Below are 22011 nucleotides of genomic sequence, written 5' to 3' on the forward strand. Positions count from 1 at the left end.
CTGGTATTAGCTTCATCGAGCGGTTTGGGATTAAGGAAAAGAGCAAGCAGCCAGAGGCAGTTGCCCACTGGACCAGAGGACTGCGTGCGCGGCCCAGACAGCCGCTTGTTGTCCGGCCCAACAAAGGAGCGAAGAGCGAGGAAGCGAAGGCCCACAAAAGGAAGTGTTCCAGTCCACTCGTCCAACGCCGCAAGCTTGCAACATCACCGCTCTATTTCCCCCTTCTCTTTTTAGTGTCAGAAAGAAACACAGGGGTACCGATGTTTACCAAATTATTAGGGTTTTCTAGCCACGTCTTTCTTATCGTAGCAGAAAAATAAAATGTTATCTGACTATGATATGCATTGCTCGCTCGCAAATAAAGTAAAGAAAGATCCCGCCCTAACAGTATCACATCACTGTATGAGCGTAATCATACAGCGACAACCATCGGCATCCGCATCGACAAAGAAAATGGTGTGTACTATTCGAGAGAACCAAATGGTTGCGTCGTGGTAAGCTCTCATACTTTGGTCAAGGTCAACTATAAGCTAAATAATGAATGCACTGAACACCAAATTTTGGCCAGGATGCATCTCTCATGGGATACAAATCGATGAAACAAATGGTCCAATAAATCCATTTGGTGCAAGTCAAGTATTTCACTCCATTTGTTCTCTATTAAAAAAATAGACATCGCATTGCAAATCCTATAACAATTTACAGCGAGAAAATCCTTTTGATGCAATTGTACCAGTCAGAATAGTCTGTAAATCCTTTCCAGCTGAAAGTAACTATACTTCGGCAACAGTGCACTTCAAGAGTTGAAGATATTTCCAGGTGAGACAGATCTACCATTCCTCTCATGAGTAGCTCGTCTGCGCAATGGAGGTGTGTAAACAGTTACCGGGAGCACCCATTCACCCTTCTCTCTTTTATCAACAAGGAGTGGGTGCTCGTACCTGGAAAAGGGAGAAAAAGCCAGGATTATGTACTCAAAACTATCAGCAGCAGGCTAGGAATATATTCGCACACTCCAAGCACCAGATGATATACTCGATAAGATCGCTCAAGTCAAAACAAGTAAATAGTTCTCACTAGCTATAATAGTAGCTACACACCGTTATCAAAATAATAGCAAAGATATGAAGGACAATACACAGTCCCAGCACACAAAACAGTTAACACTGACATACCTAGCTGGGTCTGTTCCTTCCGGAGTTGTGAAGAACTCAAATCGAAGAGACCACTGTACAGTGACCTTTGAGGTACAAAAAGACATAGGGCCATCAATGGGAATGGAAAACAGAAAGCTTGTCTGGTGAAGATCCGCAACAACCTCATGATGTTCACTGTGTAGCTGCACATGAAGTCCAAAAAGAAAAAAAAAGGTGAACCATTATAACCAACTAATGAAGTTAACAGTAAAAAGGTTGGCATAAAATGGCGGTTGTTTCGTAGAAGCTAAGTGGCATCTGATATTGCTGGAATTTTAACAATGGTTAAGAAATTCCAAGCTAAATAATTACTCAAGCCAAAAAGATAATTACCCTGATGTGAGAAAACACAAAAAAGGGGCTGGTTTGTGTAGCAAAGGATCTAAATCATTAAGATTTAGTTCAAACTTTAAACTAAATCCTAAATGCATGAAAATATACCTTGGTTATTGTTGGTGAGCCCCTTCTTGAAGGATGTAATGCGCGAGGATTAATTGTTTCAGATGTTTCCAGGGCTATAGATACCTGCGAATTACCAACCTACTATAAAAAAGGTAGACCCAATGCAGAAGGCTGCCACATGAATGGGGTCAGGGGAAAGGATAAACCGAGACAAGCCTTCCTCCACAAATACCATTCCACACAAATTTACAAGCTTAACCCTTTACCTCGAGGCACCTCCGTTTTCCAGTTCCGTGAAAGAAGGTAAGTGCTCCACCAATCTGCAACCATAGAACTGAGGTAACCAACTCTATCAAAACACAGCAAAAACTGTAATAAAACAAATTTGAGTACCATATCACCAAAGTAATAGGTTGAGTCAGAATTCTTTGGTGAAAACCGAAGCAAAACTTGGTCATCAATTCTTATATTATAAGATCTTCCTGTCGTAAAGCCTTCAGCTGCAAGTAAACAAGAAACAAAAAAAAGGAGGTTAATGATAACAATGAAGTAGACTGGTGAAATAGACACATATAGAACAGGAAATGATGGCTTACATCCAGCTGGATCAACATTTTTTGGCGTAAGGGGGAGTCCAGCATCATCTTTTGAGTGATCAGAATCTGGAGAAACCCTTTGCCCATTCGATGTATGGTCTGGTAGCAAAATGTTTAGTTTCCTTTGAGATGCCACTAAACCTGTTTGTGCCAGTTATTTAGTTAAACACTCTCCATGTAAGTGAATATAATATTTTTAAAAACATATGCGTGAGAGTTGTGCTGTCTCCCCCCTTCTGAGAAAGAACAATGTACATGTCATATTGTCACATGTTAGAAGTAATAGTAGTAATACATCTGCTTCCAGATTTGCAGTAAAGGATGATGCACCGCTAACATGACATTTTTTGTCATAAAAAACATGTTCAAATTTGCGAAAGGAGCACTCAACAAAAGCTGGGATAAAACTGAGTATATATAGTGCACATGGTACACATATTAAATCATCACCGTCCATCTCAGATCTAACGTCTCTAGTTGCTCTGTATATTTTGCAAAGAACATCATCTGAATTCTGAAGTGGTGAAGTGGTGAAGTGTTGTGGTTGAAGGTGTTATTTGTAAAATATAACAAGCAACCAGAGATGTTAGATTTGAGATGAACGGCGATAATTTAATATGTGCACCAGATATGTTCTCTAAAACTTTACAGGTTTGCATATACTAATAGAAACATTAATCACAAAAGAAGCCGAGACGGAAAACTTTGCATGTTTGCATATACTAATAGAAAAGGGATAGCTGGTAACACTATCCACATTCAAAAAAACAAGGCATAAGAAGAAAATTTTCAACATCATTAACCTTCAGGAAAGCAAAACACATAGAGAGAGATATCAAGTTCACAATGCTCCCTCTCCTTCGTTTCCCTTATGAGTTGAATACCAAATTCTAAAGCATCTCAAATCAAAGTATCCAACTATAAGCTTCAGTTCTTTACCTCCGTCATGATCATCTGAAATCTCTGACACTGACAATCGAGGAATTGGATTGTATGATGGGAAATTAGGTCGTTCCACTTGATTGTAAAATAGCTCACTCGTGGAGAGCCGTGATGACAGAGAATGCATTGACAACGAGCTCCTTAGGGAGAATTCAGGATGTGCTTTTGAAGGATTGTATGAGGAAACAGATGAAACTTCATCTTTAGAACTATCATATCCTTCTTCTAGATCAACATTATCATTTGCTTTGCTCTGCAATAGAGTAAGAGCAATCAATTACGGAAAAGTGTATTTTTGAGATATGATTTAGTTAATCTAATGTCTACATCTAAATGCAAAATGCCTTATTGCCTTTTAATGAAAAACTGCTCCAGTCCATATGAACATTTTGTCAAAATGATGAATAAAAAACATTTTGCCAACCCATGCAGCAGAATGTGTACGACAATATAGTAATGAAATTTGAGATCCTTTAAAGGAAAATGCACCAACCCATTCTGAATCTTCATCTTTTCCCTTCCAAAATATGCTCGGTTGATCCACCGAAAAAGGCAGATTCCCTAAAACATCTGATTAAGTCAATCTAGTCAATACCCAAATAGCTCAATTGACAATATTCATTTAGAACCAATGGTCGTTAACATTATAATACTTTACATGCAAGCATCTTATAGCATACTAACTAACCTTCTTCATTTAGTAGGCTGCTGCTTTTCTGGGAAACACGTATCTGCAATGGGACTCTAGCTTCCTGCAGAATACAAGTGAGTTGGGTCGGTTAATCTGAAATTGGTACTTAAATTTATTACATAAACTTGGATAGACAGATAACCCATTCAGTAGTGTTGAATGATGCAAGAAACAAGAGTGTGGACAAAACGTGTTGGCTGATGGCTGGGTGTGGGCAACCAAACAGGCTCCGCATATGGCCTGGCTGTCTGGGTGTGGGCATTGGGCAAACAAACAAAAGGACGCTGCATGTGCTAGGCCTGGCCAGCGCAGGACTGCATGCACAGTTTGGGCTAGGCTAGGAGAAGGGAACCAAACGCCCCCTTAGTCCCTTACTCTATCTCACATTTTGCGTTGAATGACATTTCTTATTTTTCTATCCATGATAAAATTTCAGGTCCTCACTGATCTTGAACGAGTGGTCTTGACAAGCCCTTCTATGCAAGTTACAAGCTCAAATAATCTATAAGAGAGTAATACAATTTGCTAAATGCTAGTCATCGTGCCAGCAAATCCATATTTTTAGCATGCAGCATGCATATTTCATAAGTATCATTTCCATCACAATTGAAAGCAGAAAAACAAGCTCCCCACTCACCAGATGAATTGCATTATTCACAAGACCTTTATATTGGTCTCCATTACCCAACATAACTGGCCTTCCAAATAATGTGGTCCTAACATAATAAAAATAGCGGATACTGATGCCCCTATAAGATGGCGGCAAAGTCTTTGGGAGCTCCACACGTGCAATGTCTGCATAAGATGGTTTTAGCAGAGTTAAAGTTATTTACAAAGTGTGGGTGATGAAATCCAGTCACTGATCAGAAAGTATGAAAGAACTATATACATCAGATACACACAGAAGTAAAATGCCAACTGATGAACTAAAGGGAAAAAAGAACATATTTTAAGGCCTAAAAGCAAGGGATATGTAAAAATAGATAGGCCAATGCTTCAGGTCTTTATCATTAATAACACTGGCAATTTAGCATGAAGGCCCACTGGAACACAGGAATCCCACAAGAATTGTATAGGAATTTCAAAAGAATCAGTTCATTTACGTAGGAAAAACATTGGAAAAGGAATTTTTCCTACATCCCGAAGAGAACCTAAAATGGAAAGAGAAAGCAACTATACACAGTCCACTTAAGATACCATGCCAAGAGGAAGCAAACAATCAACAACAGTTCGATAAACATGCATGTGCCAAACACCCGTCCATGGTACAGCCACATCTCAGTGATGGACATTGCACATTTGGTCCCATTTGGAATGCAGGACCCCCCCCCCCCCCCAATTCCTGCGTTTTTAGTGAAAATGGACTGATTCCTGTGAAAATCCTGTACGATTCCTGAAATTCTTGTGTTCCAAAGGGGACCCCACACAGATGCAGGAAAGAACAGCATTTAGCTTCACAAATAGAAATCTCAGACTCACATGCTCTTGATGGTGTACATGAAGGTCTGATGGAAAATAAATATCTCCAGTTCATGTTAAAAGATGGACCAATGAGGAATAACAAACGCTATCTAAATAATTAGCAGAAGAAGTAGTGAAGTACTCCCTCTGATCCAAATTATAGGACGTTTTGGCTTTTTTAGATACATTACTTTTACTATGCTCTAGACATAGTGTACATCTATGTACGTAGCAAAATATATTAATTTAAAAATGCCAAAACATCTTATAATTTCGAATAGAGGGAGCATAAAATAATTTATTAGGGCAGCAGGATCTCAGAAAGCATGCCAGCATATGTTTCAAGCAATATAGAATATAACATTATCAGACTTAAAAGTGCACTATTGAACAGAAGGAACAATTAAACAAGGCATTACTTACACGTTTTTGTTCGCCCTGCACCAATTATTACTTTAGAGACCAGTGATGGTGCCGAACAATCCAGAAACATATGTTCACCTGGTTCGAATCACAGTACATAGGAGGAATGTGAGAAAACTAAAAAAAAGATATAATCAATTAGTTTCATGTAACAATAAACAGACTTGGGTAACTTAAGGGACAAAAGCACAAATGACCAACCATGAAATACAAAGAACAAGATAAAAAATCAGTTCTGCAAACATGCACTGAATAAAAAAACAGGCATAAATGACGAACATTAGGCTAGGAGGACTAGCACATGCAGATCAAACATGCAAAAAGATCACCAACATATGAATTACTTATGACAGATGAGAGAAGGCATTGTTATATATAAGTAAAGATTGCTAGGAGAATGATTCATTTACTTAATGACATGATAATTAGAGTGTCACCTCGCCTTTGTTTAGACCCTGGTAAGGGCTTAGGAACAGAGAACCATTGAGTATCCAGCTTCTCAATCCCTTTAAGTTCAAATGATAGCACATCTAACAACAGCGAGGGGGCATCCTCGCCTGACACTGCCTGCCCAACATCATCCTTCAAACTAGCTGGGCTACAGATTTCGATAGTCACAGTGACTGAATCACCAGGTCTGTACGTCTCCTTATCTGTCTGGAGTTTCAACGTTGGGGATAACTGCTGTTTGGCTGCTGAATCAACCTTCCGGTCCTCAAACCATCCAACACTTCTTAAGAAGGAAAGCCCTTGCGGAATTGGAAGTTTCAGTGACATCGTATAGGAGTATCAGACCAGTAATAAGCTCTAACTCATCAAATTTCCGCCACTGCATTCTTGCATCAGAAAGAGAATAATCCAGGAAATCCATCAGCGACCTAGTAAAGGACATGAGTGTACACATGTACATCCAATACTTTTTTGCAAAGGAAAAAACGAGAAATGGTTTACAGGCATAATACACTTCAAATTGGATCATTCAGACCAGATCCGAATACTGGGTTTGGGTGCTCGGTTCCAAACAGCGGGGATGGAAGAGAAGGGGTGGGCGTACATGGCCGGGTGCTCGACGCCGGCGAAGATCCCGAATACGAAAGACCTGGTCACCTGGCGTAGGGCGGTGGCAGCGTCGGCCGCCCAGTCGTCGCCACCAGAGACAGGAAACACCGAAACAGGAAACACCGAAACAGAGCGCAAGCGAGGAGGGAGACGAGTGCCTCAGCCTGGATGAAGAGGAAGGCCCATTAAAGGCCCAATTACCACGAAGCGGATATGTATATATGTGCACACTGCGAAGCAATCCTAACCGCCACCAGCATCCGCCTCTCTTCTCAGTGCCAGCCGCCGTGCGCTCGCTCTCTCTGTCCCTCAAGGCCTTCGCCGGCGAAGAGCGCCTAGTCACCCACCAGGTATTCCCACTCCGTCCTTTTTCGTGTCTGCTGTGCGAAACCGAGGTCCCAAACTCTAATCTCGAGCTTTTTAGCTATTTGATTGATGCCTATTAACTACGATTATTTTTTTTTTTGGCAAAAATCACCCATGTCACCCCTGCTACTGACCTAGTATGGTGTCTGTTTGGATGAGATGCTATTTCTCTGCGCTGAGTTCTGATATTGGGATCGAATGAATCTCGTGAACCTACATGTCTTGAGCTTCTTGTTGACATATAGATCTCTAGAGACTCTAGTTGAGGAGGACCTTGTTAAGATTTCCTCTGGCCCTTGACTTGAGCATGTATATTGATTTGTAGTGTTCTGTAGTTAGCATTCACCCTAGGTATTGGCCTGATTTGCTTTAGGCTCTTGGGTCGGTAACTTCCATTTTACCTCACCTCGCTGTCATGTAGCTAAAAATTGGGAACTAACTGGAATGGTGGTTTGTGCAGGATGAAGTTTGTTGCTGCTTACCTGCTTGCTGTCCTTGCTGGGAACTCCAGCCCCTCTGCTGAGGACTTGACGGCCATTCTGGAGTCAGGTATTTTCACCCAGCTGCAACACATCCAACTGACAGCTCTTGTTACTATTCCCTCCATTTCAAATTATAGTTTCATAATTTGGAACGGATGGGTACCAAATATTAACCCTCTAGCTGGCTTTGTGGAAAAGACTCAATTCTGTCAATAGCAATACCTGCTTCTTGAGTGTAGGGATTCATGGGGGTTGTCTGTTGAACTACATGTTAATAATATTTTGACGCAGCTGGTTTGATTTGCATTGGTGGTTTATTCATCCCAATAGTGATCCTGTAATTACTGATTTATTGCTCTTACTGTGCTTTTTTCACACGAATCATGTAGCAGTACATCTGGTCTTATCATTCCTACTTAATACATGTGACAGTTGGCTGTGAACTACATGTTCAGTTGGTTTGGTTTGCATTGGTGGTTTATTCATCACAATAGTGGCCCTGTATTTACTAATTTCTTGCTGTGCTTGTACCTTGGCACACTGCTCAAGTAGCAGAAGCATCTGATCTTATCATTCCTACTTAATGCATGTCACAGTTGGCTGTGAAGTTGACAATGAAAAGATGGAGCTCCTGCTGTCCCAACTGAGCGGTAAGGACATTACCGAGCTCATTGCTGCGGGCAGGGAGAAGTTTGCTTCAGTCCCATGCGGCGGCGGCGGCGGTATGGCTGTGGCAGCAGCTGGCCCTGCTGCTGGCGGAGCTGCTCCTGCAGCTGAGGCGAAGAAAGAAGAGAAGGTGGAGGAGAAGGAAGAGAGCGACGATGTAAGATCATTGTTCTCCCATTATGGCTGCAACGATTATTTTTTTTTTCTCTATCAGAGAAGCAGCATATTATCTTCATGAGCAAGAGATACCACTGCCAATGCTCTATTGCCATCTCACCTGCTGCATTCCATCTTGATACCATGAAACCGATTATGTTTTTTATCCTTCTTACCTTTGCTGCCGAAGTACTAAACTCGGAGACTTGACTATGTTGTTTATGTTTCCTTTGCAGGACATGGGCTTCAGCCTCTTCGACTGAGCTGTGTGGGCAGTCATCACATCAGAGTAGTTTGTTTTGTTTTGACTTTTGAGTCGTGGAACCAGAGGAAAATCGTAGTCGTTGCTTGGACTTTAACCTCGTTTTATGTTGGAAACTAGTTTGAAAGGCTCCTACTGTCTTTATATTTGGTAATTCAGCCGTAGGTCGACATTGCCTCCAGAGATGTTATGAATTGGTCAGGTTTCCTGGCTGCTCACTGTTATGTTGTTACATGTCGACATCGCCTCGTTCATCCTTGCGTACGTGCGTGGTACCATCGAATCTGTTGATAGTGAATAAGTTTGGTTTAGCTTTATGATTGAGTCACGGATCACGATACAAATATTTTTCTTCACGATTTGTTATGGATCTAAATAGAATTTAGTTTAAAAATACATAGAAATAAGGTGTGATCTTCCAATTTCTCCTCCGCGTGCGCGTCCCGCATGTTGCACGGCTCGGTTTGACCCGCGCGCCCACGCCCATGTTCTCATGTTCCCACGTTCACGGCACGAGGCGAGACATGGCGTGTGTGCATGGTTCACGACTTCACGCTTCACGGAGGGGAGGGGCTGGCAGTGTGCATGGTTCGGCTGGGTGTGCCTGCTTCATCATGCTTGCCTAGGCTCTAGCGGGCCGGCCGCTCGGGGTCCGTCTCTCGTCTCTCCCGACTCCCGTGCGTCACCCCGTCGCCCAGTACCTCTCGTCATTTTCCTTCCCAGGTAAGCAAACGTCCTTGCGCCGTGACACGACACCACAAGTAGGGAGATTTGCCCCGCAGCGGAAGTTGCCGAGCGTTGACGCCTCTCCTAGTCGGAGGCTGCAATCGAAACGGTCCCCCGGTTCGTGTACGTGTGTGTGGCGTGCATGGCGAGTTGGCCACACGCAAACGGCCCGCCTCGCGCCCGGCTCAAAAATCAAATGCACAGCAGACTAAAAAGAGATGATATCGCGTGTACGTGTACACATATCTCTACTCTTATGAAATCTCAGTCTTTGAAATCATATTGAATGATATACTTACCAGGGGTTTTCGATCAAATGAGCCGACAAGAAGTATGATGCTTTTTAAATAATTATAATTATGCACCTTTAACGACATGTTTGTTTGTTGCCAAGATTATATAATCCGAACTATATAATCCAGTTTATGTAGATGTTGTTTACATAAATTATTAGTGGATAAAAAGTCAAACAATAATCCAAAATAAGTAACTAATGATTTATAGATTATTATATTTTAGTCATCTAAATTATATAATTCGCTAAATTTTTAACTTATTTAAGCTGGATTATATAATCTAGTTAAGATAAGTTAAACAAACATGATAATTGTAAAGACTATTAAGATTCTACCCTCATCTACTTTATTATCGCATGGGAGTATGGGACCTATAAATCTAACGGCGTGCCGAGCCCCGGAGAGCACACACCGACCGAACCGAAAAAACAGAGAATCCAAAAGAAAGGAACAGGGAGGTGGGGAAAAGCGCAGGGCGAAGAAAGGAAAGGGACGCACGTCTCGTCACGTCCTCCACCGGTCCACCCCCGCCGTCATGGCTGCCCTGGGCCTGCTCCTGCTCCTCCTCCTCGCCGTCGTCGGTGCCGCCAACGCCGCGGCGCCCGGCGGCAGAATGTCCATCATCTCCTACAACGAGGAGCACGCCGCGCGCGGGCTGGAGCGGACGGAGCCGGAGGCCCGGACGCTGTACGAGCTCTGGCTCGCCGAGCACGGCCGCGCCTACAACGCGCTCGGCGAGCGCGACCGCCGCTTCCGCGTGTTCTGGGACAACCTCCGCTTCGTCGACGCGCACAACGAGCGCGCCGCGGAGCACGGCTTCCGCCTCGGCATGAACCAGTTCGCCGACCTCACCAACGACGAGTTCCGCGCCGCGTACCTCGGCGCCAGGATCCCCGCCTCCCGGAGAAGGGGAACCGCCGTGGGGGAGAGGTACCGCCACGGCGGTGGCGCCGAGGAGCTGCCGGAGAGCGTCGACTGGAGGGAGAAGGGCGCCGTTGCGCCCGTCAAGAACCAGGGGCAGTGCGGTGAGGAACCTGGACCCTTTTCTTTCGGCTTATTAACTTGTGTCGATCAATTAGTTCTATCGAACAGAACAGATGCGGTTCCTCAGTTTGTTGACGCTAACTTTGGATGTGAAGTTCTGAACGGGCCGGTTTTGCATTAGGTCTTTAGGGTTCGATATGCCTGGCCTTTTAACTTCGTAAATGTTTGATGCTTGAGCTATTTCTTTGCGGATTTTTTTTCTATCACAACAGGTAGTAGGTCTGAAAATCTGTGGTGAAGTTGGATCTTCCCCCCTCTGTGAACTTATGAGATTTAATCTACACACAATTGTTGTTTGTAATTTGATGATTAACAACGATGAGGTTTAATAAACACACAATTGTTTGTTTGGAATTTGATGATTAACATTCATGAGATTTAATCTAAGCATAATTGTTTGTTTGGAATAGATGATTAACATTCATGAGATATAATCTACACACAATTGTTTGTTTGAAATTTGATGATTAACACTGAAGTAGCTGGCCACCTTTCTGCATGGGTATTGTTTCCCCGACGGGTTACGGTTTAGATGAACCGTACAGAAGGGGGTTATTTCTTGGTTCTTTTCTTCTGGACGAAGTAAGGGCCATGAGTCCTGCTGCGTGGAATTTAGACGGAACGAGCCCCACGGTTTCTTGGACTTTGTCCGGCCTGCTGTGCCTTCCCTATTTTTAGGGTTACAGTTTAACTATCTTCCAAACCGCTTTTTCTGGTGTAAGACTACTCTTTTATGATTGTTTCTGTTGTGGTCTTTCCATCGAAGCTGCTGTTAGTTGTTTCTGCCGGTCAGGCCTTCTTTTTTAAGGGATACGCTAACAAAACTTTACAGAACTATTTTGGGATTCTTTGGGCTCTCACATGCCATGTCATATATGAACAGGCTTACAGTTACACAACATGTTCTGTTGGCACTGCTGTACTTGGGAAGTACTGCTTTGTAGTGTTGACTGTTTGCTTGGCTTTAATCCGCTTCTACAATATTTTTTGTCTCCATTGAGCCTGTGGTTCTCGTATAATACCTTGCTGGGTGAGACCTCCTAGGATTTTGTCTCTTGCAAGAATTAGAACACCTATGGTTGCTTGTAAAAATTGGCCACATGGATTCAAGAAGGCGAACACTGTAAAACAAATTATCTGATTAAATGTCACAGTTTATCTATGTTATCCTGGTAGCGTTAATATGAGGATCTGGCTGCACACTCTTCATATGTATAAAGTCAGTACTATTGTAGCTTATGCAGTCTATCTATTTCTGTTGTTCAGAATTTGTTATTGTTGAATTATGATATGCAGGAAGTTGCTGGGCTTTCTCTGCAGTAAGCTCAGTAGAAAGCGTTAACCAAATTGTTACTGGTGAGATGGTGACCTTGTCCGAGCAGGAGCTTGTAGAGTGCTCGACTGATGGAGGGAACAGCGGCTGCAATGGTGGGCTTATGGATGCCGCATTTGATTTTATCATAAAGAACGGGGGCATTGATACTGAAGGAGACTACCCTTACAAAGCTGTGGATGGGAAGTGTGACATCAACAGGGTACATTACATTGTCTAACCCTCCTTCCTCTGATGCTGTCGCTGGTAAACTCACCTTCAGATTTATGCATTGGTCACTGCAGGAAAATGCCAAGGTTGTGAGCATCGATGGCTTTGAAGATGTGCCTGAAAACGACGAGAAATCATTGCAGAAGGCAGTTGCTCACCAGCCCGTCAGCGTTGCCATTGAGGCTGGTGGCCGGGAGTTCCAGCTGTACAAAGCGGTAAAACCTGCTGCAGTTAGCAGCATATGCTATGGCCCAGCAAGGTTTGGCTGCTGTTCTTACACTCGTCTTTCGGTTTTCATTTAGGGTGTCTTTACTGGAACTTGCACCACGAATCTTGACCACGGTGTCGTCGCTGTCGGCTACGGCACCGAAAATGGGAAGGACTACTGGATTGTCCGCAACTCTTGGGGTGCAAAGTGGGGCGAGGATGGTTACATCCGTATGGAGAGGAACGTCAATGCCACCACTGGGAAGTGCGGGATTGCTATGATGGCATCCTACCCTACCAAGAAGGGCGCAAACCCTCCCAAGCCGTCTCCAACCCCTCCAACGCCGCCGCCTCCCCCGGTTGCCCCGGACAATGTCTGCGATGAGAACTTCTCCTGCGCAGCGGGCAGCACCTGCTGCTGTGCGTTTGGTTTCAGGAACGTCTGCTTGGTCTGGGGTTGCTGTCCGATGGAAGGTGCCACCTGCTGCAAGGACCACGCCAGCTGTTGCCCGCCGGGTTACCCTGTGTGCAACGTCAGAGCCGGAACTTGCTCGGTGGTAAAGTCTTTGCTCCTTAATTAATGTTTTCACGGCAGTAACTACACTTGGAGTTGTAGGTATAGCATGCTGTTTGCGCGTTATTTGTGTTTATCACGGTTGATTTAACCATAATAGCAGGCTGTTACATTTAAATTACTCCTTGTTTAAATTGAGAAGAGCAAGAACAGCCCAATTTTGTTTGTGTTCGTCATGATCTAGCCATAAAATAACATGCGGATGCATACTAAACCCTCTATTTGTTTTTTTATATAAAAAAATCGAGCAGAGCAAGAACAGCCCGCTGAGCGTGAAGGCCTTGAAGCGCACCCTCGCCAAGCTGAACAGCGCATGAGCTCGTCCAGACATCAGGGATCATCGATCTGGAGAGGAATGGGACCACCGCCCGGAGCTTTTCAGACTCTGCGTCCTGATACAAGCTTTCATAGATAACATTATATTGTATCTAAGTATTACTTGGCGTCCCATGAATCCGTTGTAAATATCAAGCTATAATTTCTACTATCTTTGTTCTCGAATTTTTATTGCCCGCTAATTTTTTTTTTTGAACAGGGCTCCTTTGAAATGTAGGAATTTCATAGAAATGATATAGAAATTTTACAGGAATTAGTTCAAAAAACATAGGATTCAGGGATTTTTTCTTTGTTCCAAAGAGAGCCTAAAATGTGACAAATAAAAAAAGTAAGAGTATATCTTATTAAGGGATACTTGTGTACATTTGGACCGAGTCTGATGGACCGGCCCGAAGCACGAAAAAAAAAGCACGACCCAGGCATGACACGACATGAAATATTTTAGTGCCGGGTTGGTACGACCCGATATATTGGGCCGGGTTTGAGCCGAGGTCGAGGCCTGTCGGGGACCATAATTAGGGGTACCCTCAAGGCTCCTAATTCTCAGCTGGTAACCCCCATCAGCATAAAGCTGCAAAGGCCTGATAGGTGCGATTAAGTCAGGGATCAGTCCATTCGAGGGACTCGATCACGCCTCGCCCGAGCCTAGCCTCGGACAAGGGCAGCCAACCCCGGAGGATTTCCGTCTCGCCCGAGGCCCCCCTCCAGCGGCGAATATATTTTCGGCTCGTCCGAGGCCCTGTCTTCGCCAAGAAGCAACCCTGACCAAATCGCCGCACCGACCGACCAAATCGCAAGAGCATTTAATGCAAAGGTGGCCTGACACCTTTATCCTGACGCGCGCCCCCCAGCCGGCAGAGCCGAAGTGACCGCCGTCACTTCGCCGCTCCACTGACCGGCCTGACAGAAGGACAGCGCCGCCTGCGCCACTCCGACCGCGGTGCCACTTGACAGAGTGAGACTGACAGGCAGTCAGGCCCGGCCGAAGGCACCATAGGAAGCTCCGCTCCGTCCGACCCAGGGCTCGGACTCGGGCTAAGCCCCGGAAGACGGCGAACTCCGCTCCGCCCGACCCAGGGCTCGGACCCGGGCTAAGTCCCGGAAGACGACGAACTCCGCTCTGCCCGACCCAGGGCTCGGACTCGGGCTAAGTCCCGGAAGACGACGAACTCCGCTCCGCCCGACCCAGGGCTCGGACTCGGGCTAAGTCCCGGAAGACGACGAACTCCTCTCCGCCCGACCCAGGGCTCGGACTTGGGCTCAGCCCCAGAAGACGATGAACTCCGATTCGCCCGACCCCAGGGCTCGGACTCCGCCCTGGCCTCAGCCGACGGTCTCCGCCTCGCCTGAACCAGGGGCTCGGACTCGACCTCGACCACGGAAGACAGACTCGACCTCGGCCTCGAAGGATCTTCCACATCACCCAACCTAGGGAGCAGACCAGCCACGTCAACAGGAGGCGCCATCATCACCCTACCCCGAGCTGACTCGGGCCACGGGGAACAAGACCGACGTCCCATCTGGCTCGCTCCACCAGATAGGCAATGATGGCGCCCCGCATATTCTGTGACGACGGTGGCTCTCAGCCCCCTTACGAAAGCAAGAGGACGTCAGCAAAGACTCGACAGCCCCGACAGCTGTCCCTCCGCCAGGCTCCAGCACTCCTCCGACGGCCACGACATCACACCAGCTGGGTGCCAAAATCTCTCCGGCTGCCACGACGACGTGTACTTAGGGCGCTAGCTCTCCTCCGCTAGACACGTAGCACTCTGCTATACCCCCCATTGTACACCTGGATCCTCTCCTTACGCCTATAAAAGGAAGGACCAGGGTCCTCTTAGAGAGGGTTGGCCGCGCGGGGACGAGGACGAGACAGGCGCTCGCTTGAAGCCGCTCGCTCCCTCTCCCGCGTAGACGCTTGTAACCCCCTACTGCAAGCGCACCCGACCTGGGCGCGGGACGAACACGAAGGCCGCGGGATTCCCACCTCTCTCACGCCGGTCTCCGGCCGCCTCGCTTTCCCCCCTTCGCGCTTGGCCTCGTGCTCGACCCATCTGGGCTGGGGCACGCGGCGACATTCACTCGTCGGCTCAGGGACCCCCCGGTCTCGAAACGCCGACAGTTGGCGCGCCAGGTAGGGGTCTGCTGCGTGTTGACGAACAGCTTCCCGTCAAGCTCCAGATGGGTAGTCTCCAGCGACCTCTCCAACCCGGGACGGTGCTCCGTTTTGGGAGTCTCGAGTTCATGTCCCTCGACGGCAGCTACGACATGAAACTCATTCCACCGCCGGGCGGCAGCGGCAACGGCGGCCGACAGCCCGCCCGCCGGCGGCGGAATCGACGACGTCTTCCCCGCGTGGTGGAAGAACAACCTTCGAGCTCATCCCGCCCACTTCCCCGCCGGCGGCGGGGAAGGCGGGGCAACCAAGGCCAAGCAGGAGGCAGTGCCTCGTCGGCTGTCGAGCGAGTCGACAGCGCCGGCACCCCAACGGGGGGCGCACCGGGTATCGACCTCGCGCTTGAGACGAAGACGAGCGCCGTCTCCCCGCGACACGCCAATCCCGAGCAAGCGGACGACGCCAGCACGCTCGCGAAAAGCTTGCTGGACGTCACCCTCGTACCTGAGACGACGGTCCAAGAGGTACCGACCGATTCTCATCCCACGTCATTTGGGTTCAGCCTCAACCCGCCTAGTGGCTTCGCTTTGGCGGGTGCTCTCGTAGAGGCGAGCCCAAACCCTCTGGGGTTTCGTATGCGGTCACCTTGGGACCGGCTAACGGACGTCTCGACCTACGGGCCCTCTGGGTCCGAGGAAGACGACGAGCCCAGCTTCTGTTGGGATTTCTCTGGACTTGGCAACCCCAGTGCCATGCGGGACTTCATGACCGCATGCGACTACTGCCTCTCCGATTGTTCCGACGGTAGCCGTAGCCTCGGCGACGAGGACTGCGGCCCAAGTCGCGAATGCTTCCACGTCGATCTAGGGGGTCCCTCCGAAGGCAACCATCTCGGCATGCCGGAGGACGGTGATCTCCCTAGGCCGGTGCCTCGCGTTGACATCCCACGGGAGCTAGTTGTGGTCCCCGTTCAGGCGGGGGGCCATGACCCACAGCTCGAGCAAATCCGCGGGGTGCAGGCCAGGCTCGACGAGGGAGCAGGAGCGCTTGAGCTGATCCACCGGGACGTCGGGCAGGCATGGGCGGGCCAACCTCTGGTCGGAGAAATACGTCATCTACCACAGGGCTTCCAGCACCGCATCGCCGACGATGTCAGGGTCAGGCCGCCACCCGCATCTAGTGGGGTCGGCCAGAACCTGGCTGCAGCAGCAATGCTCCTCCGCGCGATGCCAGAGCCATCAACCACTGAGGGGCGGCGAATCCAGGGAGAGCTCAAGAATCTCCTGCAAGGCGCCGCGGTCCGACGGGCCGAGAGCTCCACCTCCCGAAGGCAGGGGTACCCCTCGGAACCTCATGCCGCGACTTCCCGATTCATGCGGGAAGCCTCGGTCTACACCGGGCGCACGCGCAACACCGCGCCTGCGGCCTCGGGTCGCCTCGGCAACGGGCACCATCACCGCGACCGTCGGGCCCACCTCGACGAGAGGGTGCGCCGAGGCTACCACCCCAGGCGTGGGGGACGCTACGACAGCGGGGAGGATCGGAGTCCCTCGCCCGAACCACTCGGTCCGCAGGTGTCGGCGTTTCGAGACCGGGGGGTCCCTAAGCCGACGAGTGAATGTGCCGCGTGCCCCAGCCCAGATGGGTCGAGCACGTGGGCGAGCGCGAAGGGGGGGAAGCGAGGTGGCCGGAGACGGGCGTGAGAGAGGTGGAAATCCTGCGGCCTTCGTGTTCGTCCCGCGCCCAGGTCGGGTGCGCTTGTAGTAGGGGGTTACAAGCGTCCACGCGGGTGAGGGAAGCGAGCGGCCCCAAGAGAGCGCCTGTCTCGTCCTCGTCCCCGCGCGGCCAACCTCCTCTAAGAGGGCCCTGGTCCTTCCTTTTATAGGCGTAAGGAGAGGATCCAGGTGTACAATGGGGGTGTAGCGGAGTGCTACGTGTCTAGCGGGGGAGAGCTAGCGCCCTAAGTACATGCCAATGTGGCAGCCGGAGAGATCTTGGCACCCAGCTGGTGTGATGTCGTGGCCGTCGGAGGAGCAACGGAGCCTGGCGGAGGGACAGCTGTCGGAGCGGTTGAGTCCTTGCTGATGTCCCCCTACTTCCGTAAGAGAGCTGAGAGCCGTCGTCGTCACAGGGCTTGCGAGGCGCCATCATTGCCTATCTGGCGGAGCTAGCCAGATGGGACACCGGTCTTGTTCTCTGCGGCCCGAGTCGGCTCGGGGTAGGGTGATGATGGCGCTTCCTGTTGACGTGGCTGGCCTGCGCCCTAGGTTGGGCGTCGTGGAGGCTCCTCCGAAGCCGGGGTCGAGTCTGTCTTCCGTGGCCGAGGCCAAGTCCGAGCCCTTGGGTCGGGCGAGGCGGAGGTCGTTCGGCAGAGGCCAGGGCGGAGTCCGAGCCCTGGGGTCGGGCGAAGCGGAGTTCGTCGTCTTCTGGGGCTGAGCCCGAGTCCGAGCCCTAGGTCGGGCGGAGCGGAGTTCGCCGTCTTCCGGGACTTAGCCCGAGTCTGAGCCCTGGGGTCGGGCGGAGCGGAGTTCGCCGTCTTCCGGGACTTAGCCCGAGTCCGAGCCCTGGGTCGGGCGGAGCGGAGTTCGCCGTCTTCCGGGACTTAGCCCGAGTCCGAGCCCTAGGTCGGGCGGAGCGGAGCTTCCTATGATGCCTTTGGCAGGGCCTGACTGCCCGTCAGTCTCACTCTGTCAAGTGGCACTGCAGTCGGAGTGGCGCAGGCGGCGCTGTCCTTCTCTCAGACCGGTTAGTGGTGCGGCGAAGTGATGGCGGTCACTTCGGCTCTGCCGGGGGGCGCGCGTCAGGATAAAGATGTCAGGCCACCTTTACGTTAAATGCTCCTGCGACTCGGTCGGTCGGTGCAGCGATTTAGTCAAGGTTGCTTCTTAGCGAAGGCAGGGCCTCGGGCGAGCCGGAGATGTGTCCGCCGTTGGAGGGGGGCCTCGGGCGAGACGGAAATCCTCCGGGGTCGGCTGCCCTTGTCCGAGGCTAGGCTCGGGCGAGGCACGATCGAGTCGCTCGTACGGACTGATCCCTAACTTAATCGCACCCATCAGGCCTTTGCAGCTTTATGCTGATGGGGGTTACCAGCTGAGAATTAGGCGTCTTGAGGGTACCCCTAATTATGGTCCCCGATAGTAGCTCCCGAGCCTCGAAGGGAGTGTTAGCACTCGCTTGGAGGCTTTCGTCGCACTTTTTTGCAAGGGGACCAGCCTTTCTCGGTTGCATTTTGTTCCGGTGGGTGCGCGCGAGCGCACCCGCCGGGTGTAGCCCCCGAGGCCTCGAAGGAGTGGTTTCACTCCTCCGAGGTCTTAATGCCTAGCGTAATGCTTCGGCTGGTCTGGTTGTTCCCTCATGCAAACTGGCCGTAGCCCGGGTGTACGGTCGGGGCCCAAGTTCTCGGGCTGGTATGTTGACGCTGTCAACGGTTCGGTCGGAGCCGGGTTTGCGAGAGCAGCCCCCGAGCCTCTGCACAAGGCGAGAGGGCGATCAGGGACAGACTCGGCTTTTTTACATACGCCCCTACGTCGCCTTTCCGCAAGGAGGAGGGGGGAGAGCGCCATGTTACCCTCGATGGGCACCGAACATGGTGTCTCCGGTGAGCAGCAAGCGGGTAATCCGAGTGGACGTCCGTGCCCCGTTCGTTAGGGGTCGGCTAGGGGCCCAGAGGCACGCCCAAAAGTACCTGCGGGTGATCTGCCGGACCCGGTCCCCTGGCGACGGGGTCCGAGGGCTCGATGCCTCCCTCCGATGGGATTCTGTTACAAGATCGCTCCCGCTGGTCTCGGAAATGTCCTAGGGTACCTCGGGAGCGCAGCCCGAGCCTTGGTTATGTATTGAACGTACCCCTGGTCATCCCTCGCTCGGTGTCTGAGGCGACTGTGAACCCTTCGGGGGCCAGCCTTCGAACCCCTGATCAGTAATGGGCGCGGAGCCCGAGTAGCCTGAGGCGGCCATGGAGCCCTTCGGGGGGCCGGCCTTCGAACCTCTGACCAGTAGTGGGTGTAGGGCCCACGCGATCTGAGGCGGCTGTTGAACCCCTCGGGGGCCAGCCTTCGAACCTCTGATCAGTAGGGGGGCTCGGAGCCCGTTTCCTTCACGGGGAAGGATCCTTTTTGGGGTATCCCCCTTTCCCGGTCCCTGTTGCAAGAGATAGAGAAAGAGGAAAAAAGGAAAAGGATACGAAATCGAACGTCGTGGCGTACCTTTTTTGGCACGATTATTACGGCGAAGGCGAAGCGCCGCCCGCTTCTCCTGCCAGAAACGCCGCCTGTCCTGCCGCAGAGTTAATGCGACGGGGCGAGTGGTTGGCGGGGCAGTCGTTGCGCGTGCGCGAGCCGTTCGAGGAACGGATCACGGGCGCGCTGTCTTCACGCCGTGAGAGGGGGTTCTCTTGCTGCCCCTGGATGGGACGTGAGCTTGGCCGACGACGCGACCGCTGCTCCCGCCCGCCTGCCACCGTCATTACTGCCGGCCCACTATCGCATGCATTGACCGTCGCGCCAGGCTGGCGCTGCTGGGTCGTGCGCTGGGTCGCCTCGAGTCGCGGCATTGGTTCCGCAACCGAAGAGGCGCGGTGGTGGCGCAAGTGGTGGTGCAGTTGCTTGCATGCAGCATCCGGCGCGCCGGTTGCGTGACGCGTGGGCCTGGGCCTCCATGCTGGCGTGTTGGGAGTCGGAGAGGCGTGTCCACTTGGCGCGGTTGCATGCCGCCTGCATGGCTGCCCGCCCCTTCCGCCCGTTGGTCTGGGCAAAAGTGGGGGGTCGCTTGTAACCGCTGGGCGGTTGCGTGCACCACGCGCGGCGGTTTGGCTTCTTCTGCTTTGAGCTGGTTTGCATGACATGCGGGACCCAGCCCCCGCGCCGCAGGGGAGGGCCTTGGAGCGTGTTGGAGAAGACTCAGCCCGTGATGGTTGGGGGCGCACGTTGGGAGAATTGCCTTTAAAAGGAGGGCGACCCCTTTCGGAAGGCGACCATGTCTTCTCGCTCCCTCATGCATCGCGTCTTTCCACCTTCCAAGCCCTCGGATGGGGGATACCCGCCGTCTTTTCGCCTCATTGTTGGAGGAACGCAACTCCGTGGGAGTTGGTACCTTTTAGCCATCGTTCAGCTTCAAGGATTTTCATCATGCAGCCCGGCTGCACCCCTCCACCGGCGGTCACCCAAGATGGTGACCTCCAGCTTGATGGTGGGGAAAGCGAGCCGGGCTGCGGCCTCTGCCCCTCCCTCGGCCTCAAGGATTTTCGTCATCCAGGCCAAGATGGAGGATGAGGCGAGTCGGGGGGCTGCCCCCGCGCGGGTCGGCTGCCCTTTTCTTCCCCTGGCGTCTGGGGGAGAATGGCATCCTCCAGTTTCGCGGAGACTTCCTCCAGCCATGCCGGGATAGGTGGGCCACCGTCACTCGGCCAGGGCGCAGCACTACGCCCTCCGTCCGGACGACGGTTGCGCCGCGTACCGCGAGGGCAGCGCCCACGCTCTGGGCGGTTCTGACTGGGGCGAAGACCTGCCGGCGCGCTTCGAGGCGTCGGCAGCCGGAGATGGCTTCTCTACCGATGAGATTGCCAACTCCGCCAGTAGCCCTGGGTCTCCGTCTCTCGGCCTGAATGGCTGGCTCTCGTCCTCTGCGGGTGAGAGTCCTCCTGTCGTAACACCTGCCCCGAAGCCGCTGCCGAAGCTGCTTCGCCGCCCGGGGCGGGGGTGGTTGCCGCTGTTGCCGGATCGGGCGGCGGTGGGCCGCCCGTCGTCCCGCGATCGCTCCGCGCTTTCCCCAATCTTGTGGGATTGTTCGTACCCGCGGGGACGGAACCGGAGTTCCGTTTGTAATGGCACTTTGAATGCCAGGGTTTTTGTTCATTATGGCTGTCGAGGCCTGAACATGTATGTAATTTTGGCATGGAGCCGTGTTTTTTCCTCATTTTCGAGCACTGAGACTCGCCTGTTGATTATCTGAACCGCTTCACCAAGCATGAGTCACCCCGTGTCAAGGTGACGAGTGAGGTATCCATATCCCGGAGGCGTAGGAATCCCTCGGCTCGATCGGCCTTGTTGTCTGAGGCTCCTCTAGCTTAGTTAAAGAGACCCCTTGGCCGCTCTTCGACGAGCCAAGGCCAGGGGTAGCGATATCAGCACAAACAGAGGCGGAGTTGGCTCGAAAATGAAAACCTGGTTGGCCGGAGCCTGGCCGGGTTGTCCGTTAGCGGGACCGACGCCGGAGTTGACCAGCCGAGGCCTCGGGTCGGGCTGGCGCCCTTGGAAGATGGTTGGCCGAGGCCCCAGGGGTAACCGACCGAGCCGCCTGCTCGGGCCGGATTCCCGGAGAAGTCCCTGGACCGCGTCACCGTCCGAGGCTGGGTCGGACCTCGCTGAAGGTGTCGTCGATGCCGAGGGTGCTACAGCCCCCTTCCAGCGTGAAGACCCGAGCCTGCAAGATCAGATTGTCTTGTAGCGTGTGCCTTCTGCGGCCGCCGA

At 51.1% G+C, this 22011-nt stretch overlaps 3 protein-coding genes across 13 annotated transcripts; 2 read left to right on the forward strand and 1 right to left on the reverse strand.

The window, feature by feature from the left end:
• Nucleotides 1-538: 538 nt before the first annotated feature.
• LOC100272345 (uncharacterized) lies at nucleotides 539-7165 on the reverse strand. Of its 10 annotated transcripts, none has more exons than XM_020547490.2 (13): nucleotides 6766-7165; nucleotides 6149-6547; nucleotides 5712-5789; nucleotides 4465-4622; nucleotides 3825-3888; nucleotides 3630-3697; nucleotides 3134-3389; nucleotides 2195-2335; nucleotides 1992-2098; nucleotides 1865-1918; nucleotides 1638-1721; nucleotides 1176-1339; nucleotides 539-941 (listed from the first exon to the last, which is right to left on the reverse strand). In XM_020547490.2, the coding sequence occupies exons 2-13, from the start codon at nucleotides 6486-6488 to the stop codon at nucleotides 797-799; spliced, it is 1659 nt and encodes a 552-aa protein (XP_020403079.1). In that variant the 5' UTR covers nucleotides 6489-6547; nucleotides 6766-7165; the 3' UTR covers nucleotides 539-796. The 10 variants fall into 10 exon arrangements, with proteins under 10 accessions (XP_020403079.1, XP_008667408.1, XP_008667409.1 ...); XM_008669186.3 differs by having other exon boundaries at nucleotides 579-941; nucleotides 3630-3706; nucleotides 6149-6540; nucleotides 6766-6945; XM_008669187.2 differs by having other exon boundaries at nucleotides 579-941; nucleotides 3630-3706; nucleotides 6766-6929.
• LOC542338 (acidic ribosomal protein P2a-3) lies at nucleotides 6993-8954 on the forward strand. Its single transcript, NM_001305861.1, has 4 exons — nucleotides 6993-7120; nucleotides 7597-7685; nucleotides 8215-8441; nucleotides 8677-8954. The coding sequence occupies exons 2-4, from the start codon at nucleotides 7598-7600 to the stop codon at nucleotides 8701-8703; spliced, it is 342 nt and encodes a 113-aa protein (NP_001292790.1). The 5' UTR covers nucleotides 6993-7120; nucleotide 7597; the 3' UTR covers nucleotides 8704-8954.
• A 1174-nt stretch (nucleotides 8955-10128) lies between these two features.
• Nucleotides 10129-13593, forward strand: LOC100283896 (cysteine protease 1). Of its 2 annotated transcripts, none has more exons than XM_008669832.4 (5): nucleotides 10129-10749; nucleotides 12065-12303; nucleotides 12386-12526; nucleotides 12614-13075; nucleotides 13235-13291. In XM_008669832.4, the coding sequence occupies exons 1-5, from the start codon at nucleotides 10260-10262 to the stop codon at nucleotides 13274-13276; spliced, it is 1374 nt and encodes a 457-aa protein (XP_008668054.1). In that variant the 5' UTR covers nucleotides 10129-10259; the 3' UTR covers nucleotides 13277-13291. The 2 variants fall into 2 exon arrangements, with proteins under 2 accessions (XP_008668054.1, NP_001357489.1); NM_001370560.1 differs by lacking the exon at nucleotides 13235-13291 and adding an exon at nucleotides 13344-13593 and having other exon boundaries at nucleotides 10149-10749.
• Nucleotides 13594-22011: the final 8418 nt, after the last annotated feature.

Source organism: Zea mays, chromosome 2 (assembly GCF_902167145.1).
Source record: "Zea mays cultivar B73 chromosome 2, Zm-B73-REFERENCE-NAM-5.0, whole genome shotgun sequence".
In the NCBI taxonomy this organism is placed as follows: Eukaryota; Viridiplantae; Streptophyta; class Magnoliopsida; order Poales; family Poaceae; genus Zea; species Zea mays.